The sequence below is a fragment of the Alternaria conjuncta genome (genome assembly GCF_024043145.1).
Source record: "Alternaria conjuncta strain BMP 0040 chromosome Unknown scaffold_6, whole genome shotgun sequence".
Classification (NCBI taxonomy): domain Eukaryota; kingdom Fungi; phylum Ascomycota; class Dothideomycetes; order Pleosporales; family Pleosporaceae; genus Alternaria; species Alternaria conjuncta.
In genome coordinates this window covers 118509-144514 of record NW_026250095.1, presented here as the reverse complement: position 1 = coordinate 144514, position 26006 = coordinate 118509, and the positions used below count along the sequence as shown (strand labels likewise).

Below are 26006 nucleotides of genomic sequence, written 5' to 3'. Positions count from 1 at the left end.
ACTAGAGAACTTTAGCTAGAAACTATAATAGATAATATTAGTATATAGAGCCTCTAGAGTAAGAAGATTAACTAACTCTACTATTTATATAACTCTAGCTTAATCTTTTTTCTATATAAATAGTTCTTAAATAACTTATAAGTCTTAGTATTAAATAGATAGATATATAAGATTACTAATATAGTAATAGTCTTAACTATATATTTACTAGCTCTAAAGTAAATTTTACTACTATAATAGCTTATCTTAAGATTTTAGAACTTAGTAGTATACTTTATAATACTAAAGTTAGAGAGTTAGAAGTAAATATATATAAATAGATAATAGTGCTATTTAAAGAAGTATAGATAGAGTACTTTAATAACTAATTTTAGTATATAGAGTTTAGGTTATAAAGAATAGAAATTCTTATTATCTATATACTTCTACTATACTATAATAATATTTATATTCTAATCTATAATATTATTAATATAAGAGTACTCTTCTATATTATATTAGAAATAAAAGAAATATAAAAGATAGTTATAAAAATAAAGAGTATACTACTAGTATATATAATATTATAAAGAGAAAGAAATATAAAAGAATATTATCTACTATAGTTTTTATCTTCTATAGTAAAAAGTTTATAAGCTTTATATCTAACCTTTTTATCTATCTTTATAAGCTAGCGCTTATTCTAGTATAATATCTATATATATAAATCTAGGTTTAAAGAGAAAAGTAACCTAGTCTTAATAGAAATCTAAAGACTACTTTAGATATAAGATAGACTTATATATAAAAGTTACTATAAGTGTATAAGTAGTTTAAATAAAATAAAAGATATATTTAATAATATTAAGAATAGCTAGAAGTAACTTAAAAAATAAGTAGATAATTAAGTAGATATAGAGAAATAAATTTAAAGAGAAATATTTTACGCACTATAGTAGAGCGTTTACCTAGAATTATAGTTAGTTTAAGTAGACTAGTATTAGCTAAATAGTTACCTAAAGCTTTAGTATATACTTTTAGGTAATAGAATAAAGGCTATAAAGCTAATAGTATAGCTAGATTAAATAAGATATAGCTAGGTAATAGCTAGTTTAGTTAAAAATTATAATTTATTTAGTAATAAGTTTAGTGTATTTACAAAGCTATTAAATAGCTAAATCTAACTAAGAATATAAAAATAGAGCTAAGACTAGTTAGTTAAATATTTACTCTTAATAAAGAAAAAGAAGAGTTAATATTAGCTAAATAAAAAGAATTTTCTAAAGAATAGATATTCTTAATAGCTTTAGCTAAAGATTCTAAAAGATAGTAATAAATATAGTAAAATAAAAGTAAAAGTAGTTAATCTAACTATTTTAAGGTTATTATAGATATAGACTAAAGATAGCGTAATTAAAGTATAGTATCTAAGTAGTGTAATAGTAGCTAATAGCTTTATATAAGGCTTTATAGAAGCTATTAACTAAGTATAGTAACTAATACACTAGCTTCTACTAATTAATATATCTAAGTATCTACTACTACTATAGCTATATACTATTAGATTATTTTTCTTCTAATTAGCTATAATAGTTAAGATATATTTAGAAGGTTATAATCTATTTAGAGATAAAATTATAATTATTCTTCTTACTAGCTTCTTTACCTTTAGCTAAGTATTACTTAGCTTCTTTAATAAATGTTTTAATCTTTATAAGAATATTATTAGTAATATACTTAATATCTAGGTTATATATTAAGTTATATAAGATATATTAACTCTAATCTAAAATAGATAGCGTAAGTTAGAATAGTGCTACTATAGTAAAAAAAGTAGAATAAAAGACTATAGCTATCTATAGATAGAGCTATTATAGCTAGAGAAACTAAAAAGCTTATATATATATATAAAAGTAAGATAAACTAAGATAGATAGTAAATTTTTATAGAAGTAGAATAATATTTATATTTAGAAAATATAGATAATAAAGCGCGTATCTTATACTTATAATAGCTTATACTTATTTATAGTAATATTTTATAAAGTTTATAAAATATATAGTAAGCTTTAAATTCTATATATTATAGAAGCTTTACTACTATAAACTACCTATTAATTACTAGCTAGTTTTAAACTAATTACTACTACTTTTAGATACTATTAATTAGCTACTACTATCTAAAATTAGTAACTAACCTTTTAAGGCACTTTTTATATATTAAAAATATTATCTACTAGTATAATTACTTAACTAATATTATCTTAATTAGTAATCTACTCTTTCTAAGAAACTACTACTATATAATTCTAATAAGTTTTTTATATTATATAGCTTTATATAGTAAAGCTTCTATAAGTATATTTATTAGCTTACGCGTTTAGCTTTTATAAATATAATACTCTCTTTTATTTATATTATTAGCGTAGTCTTACTTACTAGATTATAAAGTATATTATCTTAAGTCTTAGTCTATTTACGCATACTAGCTAATACTTTAAAATTACTTACTTTAGCTATATCTAATACTCTTTCTAGTAATATTTACTAGCTACTTAGTAAAGCTATAATTAATTTTAATAATACTATATACTTAGCTAATTAAGCTACTATAGAGCTTCTAAGTAGTATTACTAAATCTCTTAAGAATAAACCTACTAGTATATAATATTTTACTCTTACTAGATTAGATATTAAGCTTAAAGCTACTTCTAGAGCTATAGAGAATATTATATAAAAGATCTAAAGCGTATAAATATATTACTATAATATAGTAGAAGTATAGTAATATATCTCTACTAAAGTTAATATAAACTATAATAAACTTATTAGAAACTAAAAATAAGTCTATTTCTTATAGCTTCTATTTTCTTATAGCACTAATAAAACTATAGTAAAAAGTAAGTATAATAAGTATTATATAACTTTAATAAGTATTAGAAAAAGTTATAGCTAAACTATAGAAGTAGAAAAACTTTTTAGTCTTAAAGAAAGCTAATAGAAAGCTACTTTAGATAAGCTATAATAGCTATTTATAAAGATGTTTAAGGCTAGTAATAAAGTATTAACTAGTAGTAAATATCTAGATTTAAATAACTTTATAGTATTATAAAGTAAGCTTTTACTATTACTTAATAAGCTTACTTAGTATTTCTTTTTATAAGTTTATTTATAAGAAGAAAATATTCTAAGATAGTAAGACTATATATACTTTTTTTCTTAATTCTAGCTCTATATTAAGTATTTATTATTAGTATCTAGTAGATAAATTATATAGAAGTATAAGATTTTAACTTTATTATAGATATCTAGCTAAAGTCTATATAATCTTATCTTAAACTAATATCTATCTATTTAGTAGTAACTTTATAATATTACTATAATTAAGAGTATAGATACTACTTTTTATTTATTATTATTTAAAGTTATAGATAAAGACTATAGAATCTATATAAATTCTATTACTCTTTTATAAGCTTCTTCTCTTTATAATAACTATAAGCTTATAGTAACTAGTCTATTTTATATTACTTAGTTTTAAATACTATCTAGATAGCTTTTTTTATATTATATTACTAAGCTATATACTAAATATAAGTTACCTTACTTAAAGTAGTATAATATTATTAAGCTTTATTTTTATAAAACTTAGTATTATATACTTTTTTACTATAAGTAATAATATAGGCTATAAAGATTCTACTAATTATTATAAAGTATAACGTCTTTATAAGTAATACTATTACTAATAGTATATACGTTAAAGAATCTAAAAAGTAGTTTCTTTATTATTTTTACTTACTTACTACGCTAGAAGTATATTAATTTTTTATTTTATATATTCTTTACTAATACTATACTCTAAAACTCTTATATACTTATACTAAGATAATATATAACTTTAAAGCTTATAAGTACTATATTATAAGTAACTATATATACTAGATTAATATAGTTATAGCTTTTTAAAAGTATAATAATATTTCTAATCTTTTAGTATATAACGTAGAGTTATTACTTAAGCTTATTAATTTTATACTTAAGCTTCTTATACCTACTATTTATACTAGACTTAACTAGTTATCTATAATAGCTTAGTATAAATCTATTAATATTATAGAAAAGTATTAGACTATAAACTATATCTTATAACTAGCTATTATAATACTCTAGTACTATAATAAAAGCTTAAGCTAAATACTTATAAGCTTAAACTAAATAGTAATACTTAACTATATAATAGCTATACTTATTAACTTTTAGTAATATAGCTTAGCTATATATTATATATATAGTTCTTAAAAAGCTATATTAACTTTATATTACTTTATAATTTAGATAGCTCTTTTTATCTTTAAAGACTTTACTTAAGAGTTTATATAATATATTACTAAGACTATATCTTAATATCTATCTAACTAAAAGCTTCTCTAAGTAAATAAGCTTTAAATCTAGTTATTTTCTAATACTTTTACTTTAATATTTTATATTTAAGTATTAGGTATTAGTTAAATATACTTCTAAGAATTTATAGTTACTTTTTTTAGTTTTTAATAATTACTTCTTAAGATTACTTATACTATACTTTTTTATTAGCTTTATTTTATTACTAAACTATTATTTTTAGTTTTACTTACTATATATACTAAAAGAAAATATATTTTTACTTTTTTAAAGCTAAAATAAACTATATACTAATTAAAATTTAAAGTACTTAGATAATTTTAGAAAAAATTAAGCTACTATACTTTTCTAACTTTACTTAAATAGCCTTAGTAAACTACTATTATTAACTTACTAACTAACTAATATATATACTTAAAGTTTCTTATAAAAAAACTTTAAATTTAAGTATAAGTATAGGCTTTAAAGCTTATACTAGCTACTAGCGTAAGGCTCTTATTAGCTATAATTACTTACGTTCTTATTACTTACTTTGTACCTCTGTCTTAAGGCGTTAAGCATAAACATCTTACCGCAATGTCTAATATATCTCTTATCTAATGCGGTTATATGCATCACGATGCCTGTGAATTGCTGTCGGAACTGCTTCCTCCACGAGAAGATGCAATGCACAACATGTTGCTCGTAGGTAAACTATATGGTCCTCCCGGGCTCGATCAGCATAGATAGCTCGGTCCCGTTGATGAGACGGTACTTGCCATCCATCTCCGTCTGGTATAGCCAGGCGCCCCCCTTGTCAGAACGAGAGGCTGTCGTGAACTCATGCGTGAGATCGAAGTCAATGCATTCCGGTCTCAACCAACATAACTCAATCTCATCGAACTGGCAGTTCCGCGAAATTCCCTCGGCAGTTGTGAATCCGCACAGGCATGGGGCGTCATCCCGTGTCAGCGTTTCGATCGCTTGGGCTCCGACCGTGTAAGCTCCGCATATAGCCAGGGTAGCAACGAGAACGGCAGCAACTGTTCGTAGGATAAGGTTCTTCCGTGGCTTGGATGTGTCCTTGCTGCTCTTTGGGTAGAGTGAGGTAAGGCCGATTCGCTCCTCTATGGTGCTTTCAGATTCGGCTTCCGCGCCCATGCTCGACTGTTGGAGAACAGTCATGAAGCGTTGGAACATTGATCCTGTATACTTATGATTAAGCTGAGTCCTGGCTCCGCATTCGTTCCATGTGGGTTGGTACCTTTCTTCCTGTTTTACGGGTTAAAAAGAGAGAAGTGGTATACTTCACGAGCGAGAAGAGTACGGGCGTGTACGTAAAGACTGCACAATAGTAGCGTGTCGCTCCGATGGTGATGTTATTATCTTCGGTCGATCTTCTTGTAGTTGGCTTCAGCTGACATAATATCCAGGAAACAACAAAGTTTGACTAGAAAACGCGCAGTCTTCGGCTTCGGCTTCGGACGCGGAACTCGACCTTCAACAGTTCTAACGTGGTACCTAGGTAGCTTTCGACAGGCCCGCGGATGTGCCGAAGCAGGACCGTACCTACGCAACCTGCATGCAGTACCCCTCAGTAATGATGCTCCGAGGCTCCGTCCCGCGACATCGATCGTAAGTATCTCATTGTGATGCTCGTTATCGTTGTTGCCCCCAAAAGCGCGCAGCGGGCTCAGCTATCTCCCGATGACTTTGTATGCTGAAGGCATTGCACGTAATAGATTCTCACACTTTTTCAGTGCTTACCCTGCAATATGAATCACTCATCGCGTAGAGCGCCTCGAAATGAAGACCCCGAAGAGTCAGAGGGGCTTTTGCCATCCACGGTTCCAAGCGGTGAAGCTCGCACCAAATCCGCCACGTCTCTCCCACTGCTTTGCTCATGCTTGAGGTACGCTGTGGTGGCTATCTTGTTCTTCGTCTTAGGCTTGATATCCAACAGTGGATACCTGCGCAATGAACAGGGCTCATCTGGTACGTGGTCTTCCTGTCGCTGAATACGTGACTAACACAGTATGATATAGAGCCATCGTTTTTGGAAGAGATCAATCGCAGCACTCACCCCAACCATACCAACGTTCCTGTCTTCGCAAGAAGTAACGGACCCATCTGGCAGCAACCGCCAAGTCCAGAAGTTGACGCAGCATGGCATGCGCTAACCTCCGGTTATCCATTTTTGATAACAGAGGACGACATGCGCATCCTTGGCAAAGATCCAGACCGCTATATCAGTGTCCCCCAAAGCTTCGGCTACGGCGAAAAGAAGTTCATCACCCGATTCGCGCATCCACATAACATTCACTGCCTCGATCACATCCGGAAGCGCCTTTACCGTGATTATTACGGATACCCAAAGTAAGTTGTAGCCGCGCAAATTGCATGTGAGATATACACTGACTCCGTATCTTCACATTTGTAGCGATACAATGGATTGGATCCATACCGAGCACTGTCTCCACGCCTTGGTGGATCATTTGACGTGCTACGTCCAGTACGATGTTCTCAACTACATGTGGGTCGAAGGAGAGCCAGCGGCGGAACCTGAGCTCACCTACAATCGTCAATGTCAAGATCTGGACGCGCTGCTACGCTGGAGCAAAGATAACCGTGTCGACAAAGATTTGCGAGTATACTATATCCAGCCGGCTGCGGGTGATAAGATCTTTCCCGCAGACGCAGAGTTCCGCAATATCGAAAACGAGTACGACCAGAACAACCCCGACCGACCGTCAATGGAGGATCGACGGAAGACTTACCAGAAAGCATACCAAGATGCGATAAGCTATTGGAAAACAACAGGAGAAGTGCCGATTGAGGAACGACCTTGGTAGTAGATGTTACTTCTATCACTTGAAGATACCGAAGCGCACAAGGGGATTTGGTTGCAAAGATATCGCTATCGGACGAGATTGGGATATGCACTGTTAGTATGGAGGCAGTGTTTCGTTACTTACACGGGTATGGGCACTGTATTCACACTCCCCTACTGTGTGGTATGATCTGTTCAGGCATCACCTCTAGTCAGCTATTAGGAATGCGAGTTTGAGGTAGGTGTGATCGCCAAATTCCGAATTATCAGCACTAGCGATATCTAGTCAGCGCTAATGTAGTATCCAGCTTGGTCTATTATTTTATTATCGTTATAAATGTATTACCTCTACTCTCTCTTTTAGTTAAACAGTACATAAAGTCTTTAAGAATATTTTAATATACCTTATTAATTTTGCTAGAGGCTAGTCTATAGTTACTACCTTACTACTTTTAGCTATACTACTTAACTTATATTATATAATTTATCTTTAATAATAATTTACTAATTTTATTTAATACTATATAGCTTATATAAAGCTAATAAGATTTTTTTTTTTAAATTCTTAAGTATAAAAAAATAGTTAATATTTTATAAAAATAAAAGTACTAATATAAAATATTATTATATAGTATTATAATTACTATAATCTTAGTATTTTTTTTTATCTTTTAATTTAGCTTTTAAACTTTAGCTATTAGTATTATATAATAACTAAAGTATTTTCTTTATATACTATAAATATCTTTTTAGTACTAAATTTTATAGTTATAATACTAAAGTTTACTTTTTTTTAAAGTTACTAAATTAGTAGCTAAAATTATTATTATCTTAAGCTAAGTATTATTAGCTTTTTACTTTATAAGTACTAGCTTAAATATAATTATACTAAAGTTAATTTTTTTTATAGTTATATAAGTTAGTATTATAAAAGTTACTATTATAGAGTTATATAAAAAAGAGAAGAATATTAGTAGTATATAGCTTTATATACTATTATACTTAAAAACTTTAACTTATTATAACTAAGAAATATTCTCTTAGAAGTTACTAGTATTTTTTAGTAACTAATAGTATTTCTCTAAATTATTAGCTTTACTAGTAACTATAGTACTATAGTAATTTATTAGTAAACTAATAATTTTATAGCCTGTAAACTAGTTCTAAAAAAGTAAGGTCTATTACTAGTACACTAAAGAACGTATAACTAAAGGTTTTAGTACCTATACTATAGTAATATACTAAACTAGTAGTACTTTAGTAAATAATATTAAAGCTATTATAATTATACTATATACTAAAGTACTATCTTAAAGACCTAGCTTAACCTAGAACTAAACTATAGTCTAAGTTAAAGGCGCACTTTATTCTTTCTTTTAGTTAAATAGTATTGTGGGTAGACATAGTTTAGTACAAGCTCCGCGTATTGCATGCGGCGCAGGATATGCGGCGTGCGACGTGCGTCATGCGGACGACATCGGGTTCCGCCGATTCGACCGCGATATATCGTGCGCTGCGATCGCGCAAGCTGAATAGTGTCTGCCTAAGCGAATTTGGGCGTGCGCGAATGGCGAAAGATTCGGACAAGGAGACAAGCCGCTCATCCATTGCTGTTGTTGCCTGGTGGGCCCGGCCAGTAGCGAGCGAGTTGCATGACGACTTGTATGCATCTACGGCCTTAACGTCGACGATGGCTATCTCCGGTCTGGCCCAACTTTTCGCCGACTACATGAAATGCGGCCGAGGGTGGGCGCGCATTGTTTTCCTCTTTCGCGAATACAATATAGCTCCTATTTAGGCCGCTTGAGTTAGTCTAGACGCGTGTATATATCCAATGTCTCGCCTGTCGCTTCCGTCTCGCATCATACGAAGGCTACTCAGTGAATCGCGACACTACCAGGTTTGGGGGAAACGTCAGCCCTTTTGGCAAAAACCACACTTTGCTCGGACGCTCAAGATGAGTTCAATAGGTGGTGCAAGTATTGGCGTAGGTCTTTACGCCGTGGTAAGCAATCCAGCACAGATTGCTGCGAAACCCGAGGAAGCCGATGAAAAGAGACATCACCTGAAGAACGGCAAGGGGTTTACGAACCCGTGGGATAGCTATATCGAGTCAAGTGCTTGGGAACTGCAAATCAAGGGTATGCTCTGGTAAGTCCGGCATACGGGAATTTTATGAAGACTTTACAAGTTGCGAACTAACACTCCGTGGTAGGCGCAAGATTACCGGTCAAGCCCACAATCCAGACACCTCGCCACCGACAGTACCAGTCCACAAACCAATGTTCCTTCCCTCCCGAGAGACACCACGACTTCGTGCAACATGGCTCGGTCACGCATGCTACTATATAGAGTTCCCGAGCGGCTTTCGTGTTCTCTTTGACCCTGTCTTTGAAGAATGCTGTGCACCGTTCACTATAAAGAGCCTTAAACGCTACACGCCCCCTCCGTGTGAGATTGAAGATCTACCAATTGTCGATGCAGTAGTTATAAGCCACAATCACTACGATCACTTAAGCTACCCAACAATCCAGCGCTTGAAAAAGAAATTCCCCGAGGCGCATTTCTTTGCGCCCCTAGGAAATAAAGAGTGGTTTGAGAAGAGCGGGGTTACGAAAGTCACAGAATTGGATTGGTGGGAGAGTAGAGATGTCAAGTTGGAGGAATTGTCGCAAAAGGGGGGTAGGGCTGGCTCTGTTTCTGTGAGTTCGGTGGACATGGGCAAGACTAGTGGTATTACAGCAACGATTGGTGCGCTGCCTTGTCAGCATATCAGTGCAAGGACGCCCTTCGATAAGGCCAAGACGCTTTGGGCAAGCTGGAGTGTGGAATCTGGCGGAGCGAAGGTCTACTTTGCTGGGTACGTCTGCTTTGTACCACACTCATGACTCATTCTTTATGCTGACCCTACCCAGTGACACAGGCTACCGCACGGTTCCGGCTAGCATTCCAACCACAGAAGACGACTACTCGGCTGCGTACTCGCACTTACCCACTTGCCCGGCTTTCTCACAGATCGGTCAACATCGCGGCCCCTTCGATCTCGGTCTTATCCCTATTGGCGCCTACGAACCTCGTTGGATGTACAGTAACGTGCATGCTAGCCCCAAAGATGCGGTCAACATCTTCGTGGACACGAAATGCAGGAGAGCGCTAGGCATGCATTGGGGTACTTGGGTGTTGACCGAGGAAGAGGTCATGGCACCGCCAAAGGAGCTGCAAGAGGCTTGTGAGTGGAAGGGGATCAAGGGAGGCAAAGAAGGTTTTGGGGTTTGCGACATCGGGGAGAGTACTGAGTTCGAGTCCGGACAGGCTACAAGAAACTAAATGTGAAAGCGGCCGACACGATCGAGTTGTGGAAAATCCAAGTGCGTAGTTTGAAGGACAAGGCGTTGGGTCAGCTGGGTACATGAGTATGCACGTAATGTATATATTTTTGACTTCACGACGTGCATTCTACACCTATATGTTATGATCCGTGTCCACTTTCATGCGTATAATTATCGCAGGGCTTTCCTTCAATATCTACTAAACCCTTGATGGGTTCTACTCAGAACCTCAAGTTTCCTGAGTTTTCTGCAAGATGACCTTGATCATTTCATTCCCTAACTTGGTCGCCTCCGGGAACCTCGGTTCGAAGTATCTCTGGATCTCCTCAAACTTCTCCCGGTAGCCATCAAAGTTACCCAGACTGACACGCGAGCTCCAGTCCCGGGCGGCAAAGGTGAACTCCAGGTCGTCGGCCCGGAACGTGTTGTCGTCGATGGCCGTGTCGATGGCTTCCTCGAGGAGCGTGGGGTTGCAGAAGAGGTACTCTGTAATGCCGAGCCACATGCGCGAGGGCTGAATGTGTGTTAGTGGATAAGAATTTGGAAGAGTAATGTAAAGAGGAAAGAAAACTGGGGACCTACAGGCGTCGAACAGATCATGTGGTCGTAGGGGACTATGCCTAGCTTCCACCAGCAGTCTACCATGGCGAGTAGACTGAGATGGTTGTTTTTGAGTTTCTTCTCTGGGATTGTGCCTAAAGCGAATCGGTCAAGCAAGTCATCTCGAAGGAGCAGCTTCTTGCCATCCTCGTTATCGCCAAACACAGCCTTGCGAGCGGTATGCACACGTTCACGGAGCTCGTCCCGCTGCCCTGCGAGCATGAGCTTGAACAGCTCGGTCACAGATTCGGCATACTGCTTAATCTGCTTCTTCGCGTCTGGGTTGAGGATCGCAAGACCTGCATAGACGTGCCACTTATTAGAGTAGATGCGAAGGGTAATGTTCATCTTGACGTTCTCAATACCGCCGACGTAGCGCGAGCTGTCCCACGGGAACTGGTTGTTCGCGAACCATGCACCGCCCATACTGAGGAAAGCGGCATGAGTAACAGCTTGTGTGTCCGCTGTAATGCGATCATGCTGCTCGGCGGAAAGATAGACGTGCTTGGACCCGAGGCAGGACATAACATTCTCCACGAACGCAAAGTCAGCATCCGAGGCGCGATACTTGATCAGCACCAGTGGCTGCCCTTTCGGGTCTATGCCTGGCCCGTGAAGGGAGTGCACCGAGACGATGCTGACGTCTTTAGGGAGGTGTTTGTCAAAAGCCTCCATCTCCGGGGCCTTGCACGAGGTCTGACCACCGACTATTGCGCCGACCTTTGTAGCTGAACGTAGGCTTGAGTCAGTAATGACACTGACCAGTGACAGGAGGCGGCATACATGGGCCGAAAGTCTTAACGACCGCGTCGATGTTCTTCGCCTCGACGCTGTATATGATGAAGTCGCTGCAGCGAGACACAAGATGACCACTTTGCATGATCTCAACTCTGGGCTGGCGCAGTCTCAGCATGCGTTCGTTCATTGATATATAAAAGCGCTATCCTACAAAGTCCCGAAACTCTGCCACTAATGTATCAAACTTGTCTGGAAGATCGCAGGCGTGAACCCTTCAACGAGAGCATGTCAGCGCGTTCGACGGAGAGGAATCGATCTGTGAGCCACTGGTTAGCAAAGTTCGCGCCATAGTAATGAACAATGCGATGTAGTTGGTTGTAGTTCAGAGGTGTATAAAATAAGGTAGCGAGAATTCACATCATGGACGGCAACATGCCCAATTACTGCAAACCAAGACGGCAGCAGTGTGGACATGCGCCGTACTCGAGCCAAATGCACTCACGGTCATCATAACGGGGGAGGGGAGGATGAAAGAGTGAAGGACTTACCATTTGCAGAAGACACTGGAGCTCCGAAGCTATCAGTCGCGAGTGCACTCACTTCCAGCCAGCTGTGCTCAGCCGGCGGGCGTACATCTTGCCCATGTCGCCCATGCCGATAATACCGACGCTCTTGCGGTCGTCCATGGCTGCTGTTGTGTCGCACGCTCTTGTGCGTGAGTGAGGTGGAGGAAGTCAGCCCATTGTAAAGCGATGGAGGAACTGCAGGTCGCTTGCGGCAGCCAAAGAAAAGTTAAGTAGGCGGCTTGGCGCGCTAAGCACGGCGTTTTGGTTACTCCGACACCCGCGAACAAGCGAAATTCCACCTCCCACCACCGAAAGTTCGACTCGATCGCCGTCAGTGCTACGAACCGCCAGTCACGTCAAGAAACCCATATTACCGCCAACATGCCTCCCAAGCAGAAGGTCGCCCGCGCTCCCCAGGAGAACATCCAGCTCGGACCCCAGGTCCGCGAGGTGCGTGACCAGCAGACATTGGAAATCGCGACGACACGGACTGACAGCAACGCAGGGTGAGCTTGTCTTCGGTGTCGCCCGTATCTTCGCTTCATTCAACGACACCTTCGTCCACATCACCGATCTTTCTGGCCGCGAAACCATCTCCCGTGTCACCGGTGTAAGTGCAGCCATACCGATTGCATGCGACAGCCACTGACCAGTACGAAAGGGCATGAAGGTCAAGGCCGACCGTGACGAGAGCTCTCCCTACGCCGCCATGTTGGCAGCCCAGGACGTTGCTGCCCGCTGCAAGGGTAAGATGATTGGAATGGATAATCTGGAACGGGAACAGGAGCTAACATATGCAGAACTCGGTATCACCGCTCTCCACGTCAAGATCCGTGCCACCGGTGGTAACGGCACCAAGACTCCCGGCCCCGGTGCCCAGTCCGCCCTCCGCGCTCTTGCCCGTGCTGGTATGCGCATCGGACGTATCGAGGACGTTACTCCCACCCCATCCGACTCCACCAGGAGGAAGGGTGGTCGCCGTGGTCGTCGTCTCTGAGCATGTGCGCAAATCATTGGCTCAGTGGTGGAATATGGCATGGCATGGTATGCACGATTTATGGTTTCATGACCACAATCAAATAAAGTCGCGGGGAACGGCGAATCGCCTGGTCTCCTTGTTGTACTTGGCTTCTCCTACGAGATAGTCAAGCTAAATCAACAGAACCCTTTTTAGTTCGAAAAGAGTTCCCGACAATCAAGTGCTTACTGCTGTGTTGATTATGAGGTTTACACATTACGATTACGACTGCTTTGGGTATTACGTGACGGACAATATCAAATGTCGACGACTTGGATAGGATTGCCCAACTTGCCTGTATTTCCACACGTCTGGGCTGCATTGACCATGATAGTATTTGGACTCTGCCCGCCCCACACGCGATCCCAGAGCAGCTCTCGCATGCCACGGTACGCGACCCTGACTACATTCCACCAAAGCTTTGGATTCAGGATACCTCGCGTCCACTTGGACTTGATTGAAAGCCCTCGCACATATGCGTCGTGAGCTCTGTCCCACCAAACTACAGTTTGCCCTGCGCCCCAATGCACATGGCCGAACACGTGTAGTGTTGGCTTCACTCGCCTGACCTCAGCAAGGAGGTGCTCGCAGCCGATCCCCGTCGGCAGGGACAGATCCAGATGGTATTTCGGCGGTGTATGTGTGACCAATATATCGATATCTTCAGGCACAGTTTCTGACCACGCGTCTCGTCCCCTTTCATACTGGAAGGCATGCACGTTCATGTCTCCACACGCTGGTATATGTGGTGCGCCGTAGATTCGTATCCTTCTCTGACCTGGCTCCGCTGCGAGCAAGGGTGTGGTAACATCCATCTGATCGCCGTCTTTAGGCTCAACCTTGATCGTTAGGCTCAACCGTCGGTGCTGCAGGTAGTGTACCCTCTTCCAATTGAGCCTTCCAGTCCTGTGCTGTTCGGACAGCGATGGTCGTGTCCTTGGATCCAAAAAAGTATCATGGTTCCCACTGATCACTACAATCTCTCTATGCGGGAGCGAGCTCAGCCAGTCTATTTGTTTCTGTATTTCCGCCACACTTCCGTCATTCGTCATGTCACCAGCGTGGATGAGCAGATCGCCTTCCGGTACATCTTCCGGTATCAAATTGTGCGTATCGGATATGCAAACGACTCGAATGGGTGGGCGTTGTAGAGGCTTCGGGGTTGAGCGCAGACATGTGATAAGGTGGTATGCATGGTAGAGGAGTAGCTTGACGGGAGCTCGGAAGAAGAGGGCGATGAAGGGCGTTGGCTCGAACTCTGATGCGGGGCGATACCAAGGATTCAGATGCTCGAGAAGCATTTCCGGGGGGCCAGATGCCCGTCGTAGCTCTGGTGACCGGTTCGCCTGTCACTGGTTTGGTGGTGAGCAAATGGGTGGCAGCATGCGACGCGTCGACCAGGGTCCATGTTCGCGTGGCTTCTTAGCGTGGCTGTGCGGGCCGCGGCTTTCCTCGAGGCATACACCCGTCAGCCTATCACCTCCAGGTGATGTCTCTGCTGCACCTAACGAGTTCAGCAGAACGCTCCTCAGCCACGATTGCAGCCTTCGTCATGTATCGCAAAACGCCATCGCGCTGTTACCCTTACCGGACCCCACTATTCCAGCCTCCTGGATTGGTCTGGGATGTGATGACGGCCTTCAGCTCGAGGCCACGGGGCAGTGTTGGTTACAGATCAGGTTGCGCGCCTGCATCGCGGCGTGCTATGCTCTCATGTCGCCATGAGGTTTGGTAGAAATATCAGCCTTCTCGCTGCTTACCCTTGAGTAATTCTCCAAGTCTGCGTTCATCTCATTGCTTTCCTCTCTCGGCGAGACCGTCCAGCTGTCCCTTTCAAAGGTTACTCCGAACAGCCTTAGAGATGGCAGAGTTGGCTATCGGAGGTGTATCCTTCTTCTTCCAGGTGTTTGCGGGATGTATCCAAGGTTGGCATACCCATTGACCTACGCCTGAAGATGCATTAATAATCTTGATTAGGTTACGAACTGATCGCAGATGCTTGTCATCTTCGCAAAGACTGCCAAGCGCTTCTGGTCAACTTCAAAGTGGAAGAACATCGACTTCTCAACTGGGCAAAGCTTGTACAGCTCGATTATCGAGACGACAAACTGGTCCTGAATCACATGTCGAAAGGCCTCATTATCAACATCATGGAGCAACAACAAAAGCTTCTCTTCTCATTCGGCCGACTAGACAAGAAGTACGAGAGACTTACAGAGCCCCTCCTAGAGGAAGCAGCTGAAGCATTCGTCCTACAAAATTTTGATCGCCTGATCGAAGACGATACCAACGGCTCTGGTGAAGGGAATGCAAGGTCTGTCCGGTTCCCGCCTACTGACGAGCTGGTAAAAATGTCCCTCAAATTCGTGCAACAGTTCAAGGATGTACCAAAGAGGCTCAAATGGGCTGTATTCGATCACCTCAAGATGGAGAAGCTAATCGCGAGACTGGCCGACTTCAACGACAAGATGCACGAAGCGCTCGACAAAGCTCAAGTAGACCTGCTCATCGATATGCAGACGCGTACAAATGACCAAATAGTCTTGCTGAACAGGACGATGTCGCACATGGTTCAAATCTACCAATCCCAGCAATCAGAACAGATGGGCTTTCGAAGGGCTTATTCACTGATAGAGATGGAAGATTCCGAATATGATGGTATGATGGACAGTGGTGCCGTCGCAGCTCGTGGTGCCGCCCGTCAGCCTCTTGCTGCTTTAGCCCAGCAAAACTTCATTCACCTTGCTATCGAAGACTCTCACGAAGATCTTACCACAAGCTATGCAGAAAAGATCAACATGCCAGATCTTCCAAAGGACATTCGTGATACCCAGCTCCAGTACATGGACATACGCCCTAAGCTAGGCAGTCAATTTCCCCTGGAGATTGATGAAGGTGTACGCACGGAGGCATACTACAAGAACACACCTGTGTGGATAGAATGGAAATCACCCGATACCACGGGTCCCATGCAGCAGGATGGTGCTGTGGACGCCAAGATCCACGCTCGCGTCAAGAAACTGGCCGCCTTACTCAGTAAGCACAACAGAACAGTCCGGTTTAGAGCACCCTTCTGCCGAGGCTACTTTATCGATGAGGACGAAGGACGTTTCGGGCTAGTCTTCGAAAAGCCCGCGTCCGTCCCGGCGGACACTGAACCGACATCTCTACACGCACTCATCGCAAACCCCGAGAACGATATACCTTCGCTCACTGACCGTATCACACTCATGAGACTTCTTACCGAGACAGTTGAACGTCTCCATGCGGTGGATTGGCTTCACAAGGGCCTACGCTCGGCCAACATCCTCCTCTTTCCGAAGAAGGGAGGAAGAGTTGAAAACGGTCAGGTCACGCACGGCGAGGTCAACTACGCGGATCCTCTGATTAGTGGTTTCGACTATTCTCGTCCGGCCACCAGCGATGATATGACTGAACGTCCTCTTGACAATCCCGCTGCAGACATCTATCGTCATCCGTCTGTACAGCATAGAGGAAATCGCGAAGATGCCGGCGGTCGTGAGTCTTACAAGAAGTCTTTCGACCTTTACTCGCTCGGTATCGTACTGCTGGAGATCGCTTACTGGAAAACCATTGACCAGATTCTGTCTATCGATCTTGAAAAGGCGCGGCCTAAGCATACGTGGGCTGTGGAGAAAAGGTTACTACAGACGGAACCACAACATCTACGGGGCGTGAAGAGTTATCTAGGTAACACGGTGGAGGGTGTTATCAGGGCTTGTTTGCAAGGGCCTACCGCGTTTGATCTCGATGAGAATGCAGATGAGAAGAGAGAGGTTGTTGCTGCCCAGTTACAGGAGGCATTTGGAGAAAAGGTCGTGAAGAAGTTCGCGTGTATGAAGGGCCTTTAGGCATTCTCTCTCTCATTTATCGCTAGGACACCATGAACATATCTGACCCATGCTTGTTACGTCTATGCCCCATCATGAAATGATGTGAATGCGCTTGATCATACATGTGCTCCGGTGTGCTTGTCTCTTGTCGCTGTTGTAGTCAACATGTGAAGCTAGACTGGCATGTTCGGCGGCGAGATGCACAGTACTCTTTGGGACCTGCAACAAACAAGGTTCTGGTTTAGGGGTTGAGAGTTGTCATTGTATCGAAGAGGATCCTCCAATGCCGCTATTTCATCCATCGTCAATCATATATATGTCCATGAGCAGTCGCCCATGATGCCATCCATCGCTCCGCAACTCGGTTATGCAAATATCCCTAAAGTACAAACAGGCTCGAATCGAAGGCGCTTTACATTCCGTGCTTCTTCAGGTACTCGCCGAGCTCAACTACGGAGTTGAAGGCGTTGGGAGTCTGGATGGTGTCGGGGTGGTGGGCGATGATGACGGCTTGGGTAGTCTTGAAAGCGACGATGCCCTCTTTTCCCTGGGGTTGTTGTCAGTGCTTGAACACTTGATGGTGGGCAATGTCTGGCACCTACCTTCTTCGCCTTGAGCGAGTCGTCGCTTGCCTCGATGGTCATGTACTTGACACCGTTGACCTTGACACCTTCCGAGATGACCTTCTTGGGCTCTGACTTGTCGTTGAAGGATTTGGCGATGGCGGCCCTTTCCTCAGCGGACAGCTGTAATTGGTCAACACCAATATATTGTTTATGCGCCACCGGAGCTTTGATTCTGGAGTGCTCGCTGTGTCCGGCGCGTATTGTATCGGACGACTTACCGAGAAGTCGGCGGAGGCGGCCCAGGCAGTCGAGCCCTCGATGTCGCAGATGAGGGCCTTGTCGATGTTACCAGTGCCGACGAGGCTGTGATAACGTTAGTTATGGACAGGTGATAGATTGGGAGGCTGGATGTACCTGGTGTCAACGTATTCTGCGCCCAAAGTTAGCCAGGACCTTCCAAACTCGACGCCTCGAGCTGCTCACCTTGCCAGGACATGGTTGCGGAGGGTTGATGTGCGTGCTGTGGAAGCTTGTGGTGATGGGAAGATGAAGAGGGATGCGGCGAAGTAGATGCAGGTACTTTTGACTAAGCAGAGCAAGAGGGTAAATGCGGTGAGGGTGTTCAAGGCTGCGTTGTTGGGCTAAAGTTGCGATTTGATAGTGGGGCTGTTTTGACCCCGCCTCTCGCGATGAAATCTAACGGACGCAATTCACTCCTCCAATTCCAGCACGCAAACCTCTGAGCTTCTAATCTGACGACCCGTCACGCGTCCTCCTTGCGCTATCATGCAGCTGCTTACTTGGTGGGGGTCACCACTGCCCTCGATGCCTAACGCGACGGCACTGAGCGCGCCGCATTTAGCTATGCCCACCGCGATACCCGCCTAGTATCCGCCGCGCTCTGGGGTCGAGGACGGATAGCGGGTCAGAGTGCTGGCAATTCAGCAGTCGATCCAACAGTCACGCAAGAGCGGACACTGGAACCGTCCATGTCCAGGTCCTTCACACGTCTACTATTTAACCCGTCTCTGGCCTGTTTGGAAGCAAACGTTGAAATTGCAGACATGGCAAATCGAGCTCCGGGGCAGATATGAAAAACGTATTAGCTGGAGTTTGAGGGACGACTGGCTTTTCATCATGCACCTTGTGCAATTTGTACAAGCTGGCGATTCAATTCTCTTCCCACATTGCCGATCTATTCCCTGTCGTGGCCCTTGACTATATGATGGCTGTTTGCGAACACGTCCCGCTAGTCACGTGCCAGCGCTAAGACGAGCTTGAAGCTTGGAGCTACCATCCAAAAGTTACGTCGCGTTAGACATGACCAACAAAGTAACTACAAGCCCAACCACCGAATGTACATTGAAGAGCACGCAATAGGACACTGCTACGACTGAAATTGCGCGACAGCCAAGACATGCCATCTCGTTCTCCATCTCCCGCACGCTCGCGCACGCGCAGCCCTTCTCGCGACCCGTCGCACACAAGATCACCCAGCCGCCCTCGGTCGGCGCAGTCAGGCTCGCCGCGCCGCTCCGTCACCCCTCGCTCGCCTACACGGTCTCGTTCAATTACTCGATCGCGCTCGCCGACATCACCGTCTCCACGGCGCAATGGGCGACGGAGCTACACACCAGAAAGCAGATCGCGCTCGAGAGGTAGAAGTTATTCCCGGAGTTTGACTCCAAGAGATCGGTCGCCAGCACCTAGAAGCGCAAAGGTAAGCATACTCCCTGTGCTAGACGCAACTTCCAGAGCTGCCTTGCCTCAGCCTTCCTGCACCAGCACGCTGACCCACCAACAGATCGTAGTTGAAGCCTTGACCAGGAACGTCAAAGAAGACCACGTGCGCGAGATATTCGGAAAGTACGGTGTCATCAAGGAACTCACCATGCCCATGAACCCCACCTGTATGTTTCGCCCTACCTCCCCACAGAGCAGGACTGACTATTGAACAGTCAACATCAATCGCGGCATAGCCTACATTCTCTACGAGGAGATCGACGACGCCGAGCGCACAATCGCGAAGATGCACGACGCACAATTAGATGGAGCCAAGATCCAAGTTTCCATTGTCCTTCCCCGCCGTCGTTTCTCACAGACACCTCCGCCCGCGCGTAGAGGCCCGCCGCCACGCGACGACTACGAAGGTGGCTATGGGCGCGGTGGACGGGGACCGAGGGGCGGAGGCCCACCTGGCGCGTACAGGCCACCACCTATGGATGGCCGTTATCGATCTCCGCCGCGTCGAATGTCGCCCGATCGAGGACACTGGGGTCGGGGCAGAGGCGGAGGCGGTCGCGGTGGACGAGGGGCCTACGGAGGACGGCCACGGTCGTACACACGTTCTCGCAGCCGGTCACCACGACGAAGCCTATCGCGCTCTTCTTACAGTCGCTCGCCGTCCAGAACACCACCAAGACGAAGTGGGGGAGGAGGCTATGGCAGGCGAGACAGTCCACCAAGGAGGGGAGGTCGCGCGGGTGCAGGCGGCGGAAGGAGGAGTCCAAGCTATAGCTCCTATGGCAGCGACCGGAGTCGAAGCAGAGACCGCAGATGAGAGACGCAAGATTGTCTTCATTGTCGGCTGGAAAAGCCTAGAGGCATCCGCACAGTCAAGTAGGAGCTCGGTTGGACTATTCGGTTGGCCAGACCAATGGTATACATTAATTGAAATCGGTCGCAGGCTCAGTTGGGCGAAGTCCATCTTGCCTTGAAAGAAGTTTCCTACATGCCCACGCGTCTTCGCAATCAATCAGGTCATCTTCAACTGAAATCCTGCTCCCTTCTCTTCTTCCTCTCTGCCCTTGAAAATACTACTAAAATCCACGTTGCCCTGCATGCCGGGCGCCTCTCCTCTCTTTGGCGCATTCGGACTCTTCTTCCTTCTCCTCTCCTGCCCGGCCTTGCTTGGAAACGTGGGAAACATCTCGGTCGGTTTCGGCTTGGGTTGCTCTCTGAAGTAAGGATGCTCCAGTACTTCTTTCGCTGTAGGCCTATGGTCTGGATTCAGGGATAGCAACGAAGAGAGGAGTTCAATGCCAGACGCTGTCAAGAAGGGAAATTTTGCACGGTTGAAGCCTGGGGCGTTGCGGTGGTCGCGCGGTAGCTTTAGTGATTTGGAGTTGGGCAGGCGGTAGAATTGTGGCCAAGACTTCTCTGATGGGAGACCACAAAGGGAGAAGATGAGTGAGAGCTCGTCGACCTCGTTCTTGCCTTGTAGTAACGGCTCTTTTGCAAGCAGTTCGCCGAATATACAGCCTACGCTCCACATGTCGACTTCCGTCCCGTAATCTCGAGTCCCTAGTAGAAGTTCAGGCGCACGATACCATAGCGTGACGACCAGTTGTGTGAGGGGTGCGTTCGCCGGCGGGATGTATCGTGCCATACCAAAGTCTGCAAGCTTCAGCTGGCCACGGTTGTTGAGTAGGATGTTTGATGTCTTGAGATCGCGGTGCATGATGAAGTTCTCATGCAGATAGCCGACGCCAGAGACCAACTGTCGTAACAATGTCTTGACTTCACTTGCCATGAATGACTCACTCATGTCTTCTTGTAATGTCTTGAGGTCATGTTCGAGGAAGTCCATGACCAGGATACATTCTTGCGGGTCGTCACCAGATAGAACCTCCAGAAGATCGACGACATTGGCATGTCTGCAGCGTTGCAGGATGGAGATTTCTCGTAGCGCGGTGATAGGGAAACCGTCTTGGTTGTAGTCCATTTTGACTTTCTTGTGGGCGACCACGGAGCCTGTAGTGATGTCGCGCGCTCGTGAGACCCAGCCGTATGAGCCTTCTTCGATCTGATTGAGGGTCTCGAAGTTGGAAATATGTCGACAAGGGTTCCAAGCTCCGCCTTGAAATCGCAGGAGCTTCCTCTCCTTCTCTTCTTCTTTGGGCTTTGCGGCTCCCTCGTCATCGTCGCCTGTTGATAATCTCCTGCGCTTTGCAGGTCTCGATTCCGCCTCTTGCGTTGTTCGTGAGGCTGCTTCCGCCTCTTGCTGTTTCTGAAGCTTCAGGCGTTTCTTCTCTTCTTTCTCTTTCTTCCGACGCGCTTCCTCGGCTTTGTCTGCTTCATCATTTGCCCATCGTGATGCCATAGCTCTTTCTCTTTCCTTTGTGACCAAGAGACCGGCTTCCACTATTATCTATATGCAAAGGCGTGTATTGAGGTTAAGTCGGTTTGGTTTCCCAGAAGGACCCGGCCGGTGTGTTTCCGTGTAGATGGCGCTGGTTGGACCGATAGCACGTGTGAATCGTTAAATGGTGGTCATAGCTTCGTTCACGTTGGCGTTCCGATCTAAACTTTCTGTAGTTCCGAACGCGCCAACGTCATGGAGCTTCGATAAACAAGACCGACATGAGGACCAAACCTCTGAACCTACTGCGGACAGCGACACAGTGTTGTCGATCGGTACCACGACAAACGTCGATCCGAATAACGAAATGTGCCTCCCGGTGGTCGTCGACTTCTGCCTCTACATCTTCCGACTCGGAACGACAATGGTCGACGCCGCTGGCGAAGACGCTGGCTGAAGCTATTACAGTATGAGTCCCCTTCCCAGTATGAAAGCAAGTCTAACATTAGCTTCAGACGACAGGTCCGATCTCGGTAGCGGCGTATATGCGACAATGCCTCACTCACCCCGATGGCGGTTACTACACAAGACAAACATCGACTGGACAGGATCAATTTGGCACAAAGGGTGACTTTGTGACATCGCCAGAGATCAGCCAGGTATTTGGCGAGCTTATTGGTATATGGCTATACGCAGAGTGGCTTGCCCAAGGAAGGAAAGACAAGGTGCAGATAATCGAGGTTGGGCCCGGACGAGGAACGCTAATGGACGATGTACTGAGGGTATGGTGCTCTGCCAATAGTAGAGAATGCGAAGCATGCTTACAGGATGGCAGACCATATCTAGTTTCAAGGCTTTCACAAATAGCATCGAGGCTATTTATCTCATCGAAGCATCACCTTACCTACAGAAACAGCAAGCAAAGTTGCTGTCTGACACCGATGATCTGAAGAAGAGCGACATTGGTCTAACCGCACAATGCAAGTACATGCCTTCCTGCAGGATCGAGTGGTGCGAAGACATCAGGCTGGTGCCAAAAGGTACGCGCTCGACTCTACTCTCTTCATCAACAGCGTACTGACAACATACACAGAGCATACGGCAGCGCCTTTCATACTAGCCCACGAGTTCTTTGATGCACTTCCAATCCACGTCTTCCAGAATATCTCTCAATCTTCGGTGCCTGCCTCATCGACCATCATCACGCCAACCGGCCCTATCAAACCCAAGCACGGCGTGACAACCCCCAGGAATACCTGGCATGAGCTGGTTGTGTCGCCAACTTCGCCGTACTCGGATATGGGCGCAAGTGGCTCTTCGCCAAAGAAAGGGGATGAAAAATTGGACTTCGAATTGACCGTTTCGAAGACACCGACGCCACACTCCTTATACCTGCCGAAGTTGTCTGATCGCTACAAGAAGCTAGAGAATACTCCAGATGCGATCATCGAGATCTCGCCTGAATCTTTTGCCTACGTATCTGACTTCGCTGTACGGATAGGCGGCAGCGCTCCTAAGCCTAGCAACACCTCAGCATCCCATACTCCCTCGAGCAGAAGTGCTCCTGTTGAGGAAAGCTTCGTAAAAGCGCAGCCGTCTGGTGCAGCTTTGATCTTGGATTATGGACCTTTGGATACTATCCCAGCGAACACTCTCCGGGGCATTCGCTCACATACCACTGTCTCGCCTTTTGCATCGCCCGGTCTGGTAGATCTCTCGGCTGATGTGGACTTTCTCGCCCTTGCAGATGCAGCTTTAGATGCTTCTCCGGGTGTTGAGGTTCACGGACCCGTTGAACAGTCTTTCTTTTTATCGACAATGGGCATTAAGGAGCGCGCTGATCGCTTACTTAAGGCTGCTAAGGATGAAGATACGCGAAGACGCTTGGAAACAGGCTGGAAGCGACTTGTCGATAGAGGGCCAAACGGTATGGGTAAAACCTACAAAGCTATGGCTATCGTGCCCTATAAGAAGCAAGGCCCAGTCCGACGGCCGATCGGGTTTGGCGGAGACATCGTTGGCTGAACAATATGATAGCTACCAAATCAACAGTTTTAGCCTTGGACATTAGGTGATGGGCGTCTGATGACTAAATACGATATGTATTCCCATACTGCGTGCCGCAGTTGATTGCATCCGATTGATCGATCAAATTTCTTCAATGTTACTTCCACTCGACTGGCTCTCACGATGGAATGATACTTCGCATAGCCATCCTACCATGATTGATGCGCGATACTTCCATCACCGGTATCCTATGTAAGAGAAAGACCATCCTATGGGTACACTCATCTTGCAAGGAAATCTTGGTGTCTTTGAAGGACAGCATCGGGGAGAGGATTCCTTCTGATCGTAGAAGGAAAGAACAACGTCACGGATGAATGGACAAGTGCTCTGCACATCAATGATGTTAAGACAATTTACTCCTGAAAACTCCAAAAGAATAGAGTTTAAATCGTACAAGGGGGCATAAAAAGGGAAGAATCTACATACAAAACATACTAATAAAAATCGTTAGAACACACACTGGCATCGCTAGCCCTCCGACGTCTTCCCTTGCCCAATATCATACCCACATTCAGTGCACATCCCTGAGGAACCTCGTCGTCTTCAGGCTCACCCCGCTCCCAGTCCTCAATCTCATCTTCAGCAAGTTCTTCATCGATCACGTCGAAACGCGCAGAATTGAATCCGGCGTCCCCGAAAGCAGAATACATAGACTGGCGCTGCGGCTTCGGGAAGACAGAAGCGTTGTCATCCTCATATTCAGCGAACGGTTCGGGGTCAGGATGGCTAGATAGAAGCTGTCTGTACTTCTCCACGCGCTCTTCTTGCGTCTCAATGTGGTCATAGATCGGGTTGTCGAGAGGATCTATGTATCCCGTGCGAGAGGATGGGCCGCCGGTGTAAGACGCGATCGTGTGCGCTGTGGTTGCGAGTGATCGGCGGGAGATCATTGAAGCGGGAGGATTGAGGAAAGAGTTCTCCTGCCTGGTAGAACCCGCGACTGACGGTTGTGGCACAGGCCTGCGTCTGATCTGTAATGGAGCTGGACGGTCGTCCGAATTGTGGTGCCGAGGAAGGCGAACGGTAGGGAGGCTCATGGTATCATCAGGCGTGATAGTCCTTTCTGGATTATGCGAAGCCATTGACTCGTTATAATGCCTTGACGCGTTTGTCGATGAGCGAGAAGGTATGAGTCCAGGCTGGTTTCGCAAAGCCGGATGGACATCTTCTTGGTTGTGAGGAATAGTGTATACCCGCTTACGCATACCGGGCATCTCAAAACCAAGATCCTCGGCCTGTGACTTGAGCTTAGTGTCTGGAGGCCGGGGATTAGGACCCAGTTTGGGGTCGAACAGGCTCGGAGCTGTTAGTTCTTGTTCTCGCCGCCGTCTTACAGCTCTGGTCGAGGCAGAACGGCTAAAAGTGCGCTGATGAGCAGGGACGGTAGATGAACCTAAACTTTGACAGGGCATCGGACCGACGGGAGTTTTCTGCGTTCTCGTGCGGCTATGTGCACGAAGGTGGCGGTGTTGCTCATGCTTCCACTGAGCCCGCAGATGTTTGAGATCCATGCCCAGATCGCATGCTCTTAACATATTGCTTTCTCCACTCGCCTTCCTGACCCAGTAACGCACGAATCGAAGACGTTTGCTCTTAGTGCTGTCCCAGCCAGCAACGCTACGGATCGCATCCATTGTCGTGAACGCCTTGCTGTTGAAGCGACCGACCATACCGGCGAACAGAGCAAAAAGAACATCCGAATCTGATCCCATCCGCGCCATCATACAAGCCGGGCATTGGTCTGCCTGATAGTGCCACTTCGATCCGCACTGAATCGGCTCATGACCAGGGGGAGCGGAAGCACCCGAACTAAAGTTGGGTTGCCACATCCGTAGCACAGGTTCTAGTTGACGGACTTTTGACTTCTGATCCGTCGTTAGAAGGCCGTGGGTCATTACAAGTGGATAGAGAAACTTGCCGATGGCGCCATCGTATTCGTGACGGATCCATTTGAAGATGTCATTGACAAGATTTTGGTTTAGGCCCTTGTGTGTCG

The 26006-nt window shown here is 44.7% G+C and overlaps 12 protein-coding genes across 12 annotated transcripts; 6 read left to right on the top strand and 6 right to left on the bottom strand.

Annotated features, from left to right (window-relative positions):
- Nucleotides 1-5075: 5075 nt before the first annotated feature.
- J4E85_004446 (uncharacterized protein) lies at nucleotides 5076-5522 on the bottom strand (the record flags this gene model as incomplete). Its single annotated transcript, XM_051468702.1, has 1 exon — nucleotides 5076-5522. One exon carries the CDS (start codon nucleotides 5520-5522, stop codon nucleotides 5076-5078), a length of 447 nt encoding a protein of 148 aa, XP_051326917.1.
- Nucleotides 5523-6338: 816 nt separating this feature from the next.
- On the top strand, nucleotides 6339-7213 carry J4E85_004445 (uncharacterized protein; the record flags this gene model as incomplete). The annotated part of the gene is made up of 3 exons (XM_051468701.1): nucleotides 6339-6356; nucleotides 6397-6737; nucleotides 6802-7213. 3 exons carry the CDS (start codon nucleotides 6339-6341, stop codon nucleotides 7211-7213), a joined length of 771 nt encoding a protein of 256 aa, XP_051326916.1.
- Nucleotides 7214-9148: 1935 nt separating this feature from the next.
- Nucleotides 9149-10518, top strand: J4E85_004444 (uncharacterized protein; the record flags this gene model as incomplete). Its single annotated transcript, XM_051468700.1, has 3 exons — nucleotides 9149-9342; nucleotides 9407-10051; nucleotides 10107-10518. 3 exons carry the CDS (start codon nucleotides 9149-9151, stop codon nucleotides 10516-10518), a joined length of 1251 nt encoding a protein of 416 aa, XP_051326915.1.
- A 231-nt stretch (nucleotides 10519-10749) lies between these two features.
- J4E85_004443 (uncharacterized protein) lies at nucleotides 10750-12544 on the bottom strand (the record flags this gene model as incomplete). The annotated part of the gene is made up of 5 exons (XM_051468699.1): nucleotides 10750-11034; nucleotides 11103-11848; nucleotides 11904-12015; nucleotides 12070-12130; nucleotides 12459-12544. The coding sequence occupies 5 exons, from the start codon at nucleotides 12542-12544 to the stop codon at nucleotides 10750-10752; spliced, it is 1290 nt and encodes a 429-aa protein (XP_051326914.1).
- A 261-nt stretch (nucleotides 12545-12805) lies between these two features.
- RPS14 (ribosomal protein S14, S11) lies at nucleotides 12806-13421 on the top strand (the record flags this gene model as incomplete). The annotated part of the gene is made up of 4 exons (XM_051468698.1): nucleotides 12806-12874; nucleotides 12930-13034; nucleotides 13086-13170; nucleotides 13225-13421. The coding sequence occupies 4 exons, from the start codon at nucleotides 12806-12808 to the stop codon at nucleotides 13419-13421; spliced, it is 456 nt and encodes a 151-aa protein (XP_051326913.1).
- Nucleotides 13422-13699: 278 nt separating this feature from the next.
- Nucleotides 13700-14743, bottom strand: J4E85_004441 (uncharacterized protein; the record flags this gene model as incomplete). Its single annotated transcript, XM_051468697.1, has 1 exon — nucleotides 13700-14743. The coding sequence occupies one exon, from the start codon at nucleotides 14741-14743 to the stop codon at nucleotides 13700-13702; it is 1044 nt and encodes a 347-aa protein (XP_051326912.1).
- Nucleotides 14744-15303: 560 nt separating this feature from the next.
- On the top strand, nucleotides 15304-17314 carry J4E85_004440 (uncharacterized protein; the record flags this gene model as incomplete). The annotated part of the gene is made up of 2 exons (XM_051468696.1): nucleotides 15304-15367; nucleotides 15420-17314. 2 exons carry the CDS (start codon nucleotides 15304-15306, stop codon nucleotides 17312-17314), a joined length of 1959 nt encoding a protein of 652 aa, XP_051326911.1.
- A 394-nt stretch (nucleotides 17315-17708) lies between these two features.
- Nucleotides 17709-18358, bottom strand: J4E85_004439 (uncharacterized protein; the record flags this gene model as incomplete). The annotated part of the gene is made up of 5 exons (XM_051468695.1): nucleotides 17709-17843; nucleotides 17899-18042; nucleotides 18141-18225; nucleotides 18277-18292; nucleotides 18346-18358. 5 exons carry the CDS (start codon nucleotides 18356-18358, stop codon nucleotides 17709-17711), a joined length of 393 nt encoding a protein of 130 aa, XP_051326910.1.
- Nucleotides 18359-19475: 1117 nt separating this feature from the next.
- Nucleotides 19476-20579, top strand: J4E85_004438 (uncharacterized protein; the record flags this gene model as incomplete). Its single annotated transcript, XM_051468694.1, has 4 exons — nucleotides 19476-19520; nucleotides 19667-19772; nucleotides 19821-20012; nucleotides 20071-20579. The coding sequence occupies 4 exons, from the start codon at nucleotides 19476-19478 to the stop codon at nucleotides 20577-20579; spliced, it is 852 nt and encodes a 283-aa protein (XP_051326909.1).
- A 38-nt stretch (nucleotides 20580-20617) lies between these two features.
- On the bottom strand, nucleotides 20618-21964 carry J4E85_004437 (uncharacterized protein; the record flags this gene model as incomplete). Its single annotated transcript, XM_051468693.1, has 1 exon — nucleotides 20618-21964. One exon carries the CDS (start codon nucleotides 21962-21964, stop codon nucleotides 20618-20620), a length of 1347 nt encoding a protein of 448 aa, XP_051326908.1.
- A 260-nt stretch (nucleotides 21965-22224) lies between these two features.
- On the top strand, nucleotides 22225-23968 carry J4E85_004436 (uncharacterized protein; the record flags this gene model as incomplete). Its single annotated transcript, XM_051468692.1, has 4 exons — nucleotides 22225-22410; nucleotides 22459-22725; nucleotides 22779-22983; nucleotides 23037-23968. 4 exons carry the CDS (start codon nucleotides 22225-22227, stop codon nucleotides 23966-23968), a joined length of 1590 nt encoding a protein of 529 aa, XP_051326907.1.
- Nucleotides 23969-24363: 395 nt separating this feature from the next.
- J4E85_004435 (uncharacterized protein) lies at nucleotides 24364-24900 on the bottom strand (the record flags this gene model as incomplete). Its single annotated transcript, XM_051468691.1, has 2 exons — nucleotides 24364-24369; nucleotides 24469-24900. 2 exons carry the CDS (start codon nucleotides 24898-24900, stop codon nucleotides 24364-24366), a joined length of 438 nt encoding a protein of 145 aa, XP_051326906.1.
- Between the last annotated feature and the right edge of the window lie 1106 nt (nucleotides 24901-26006).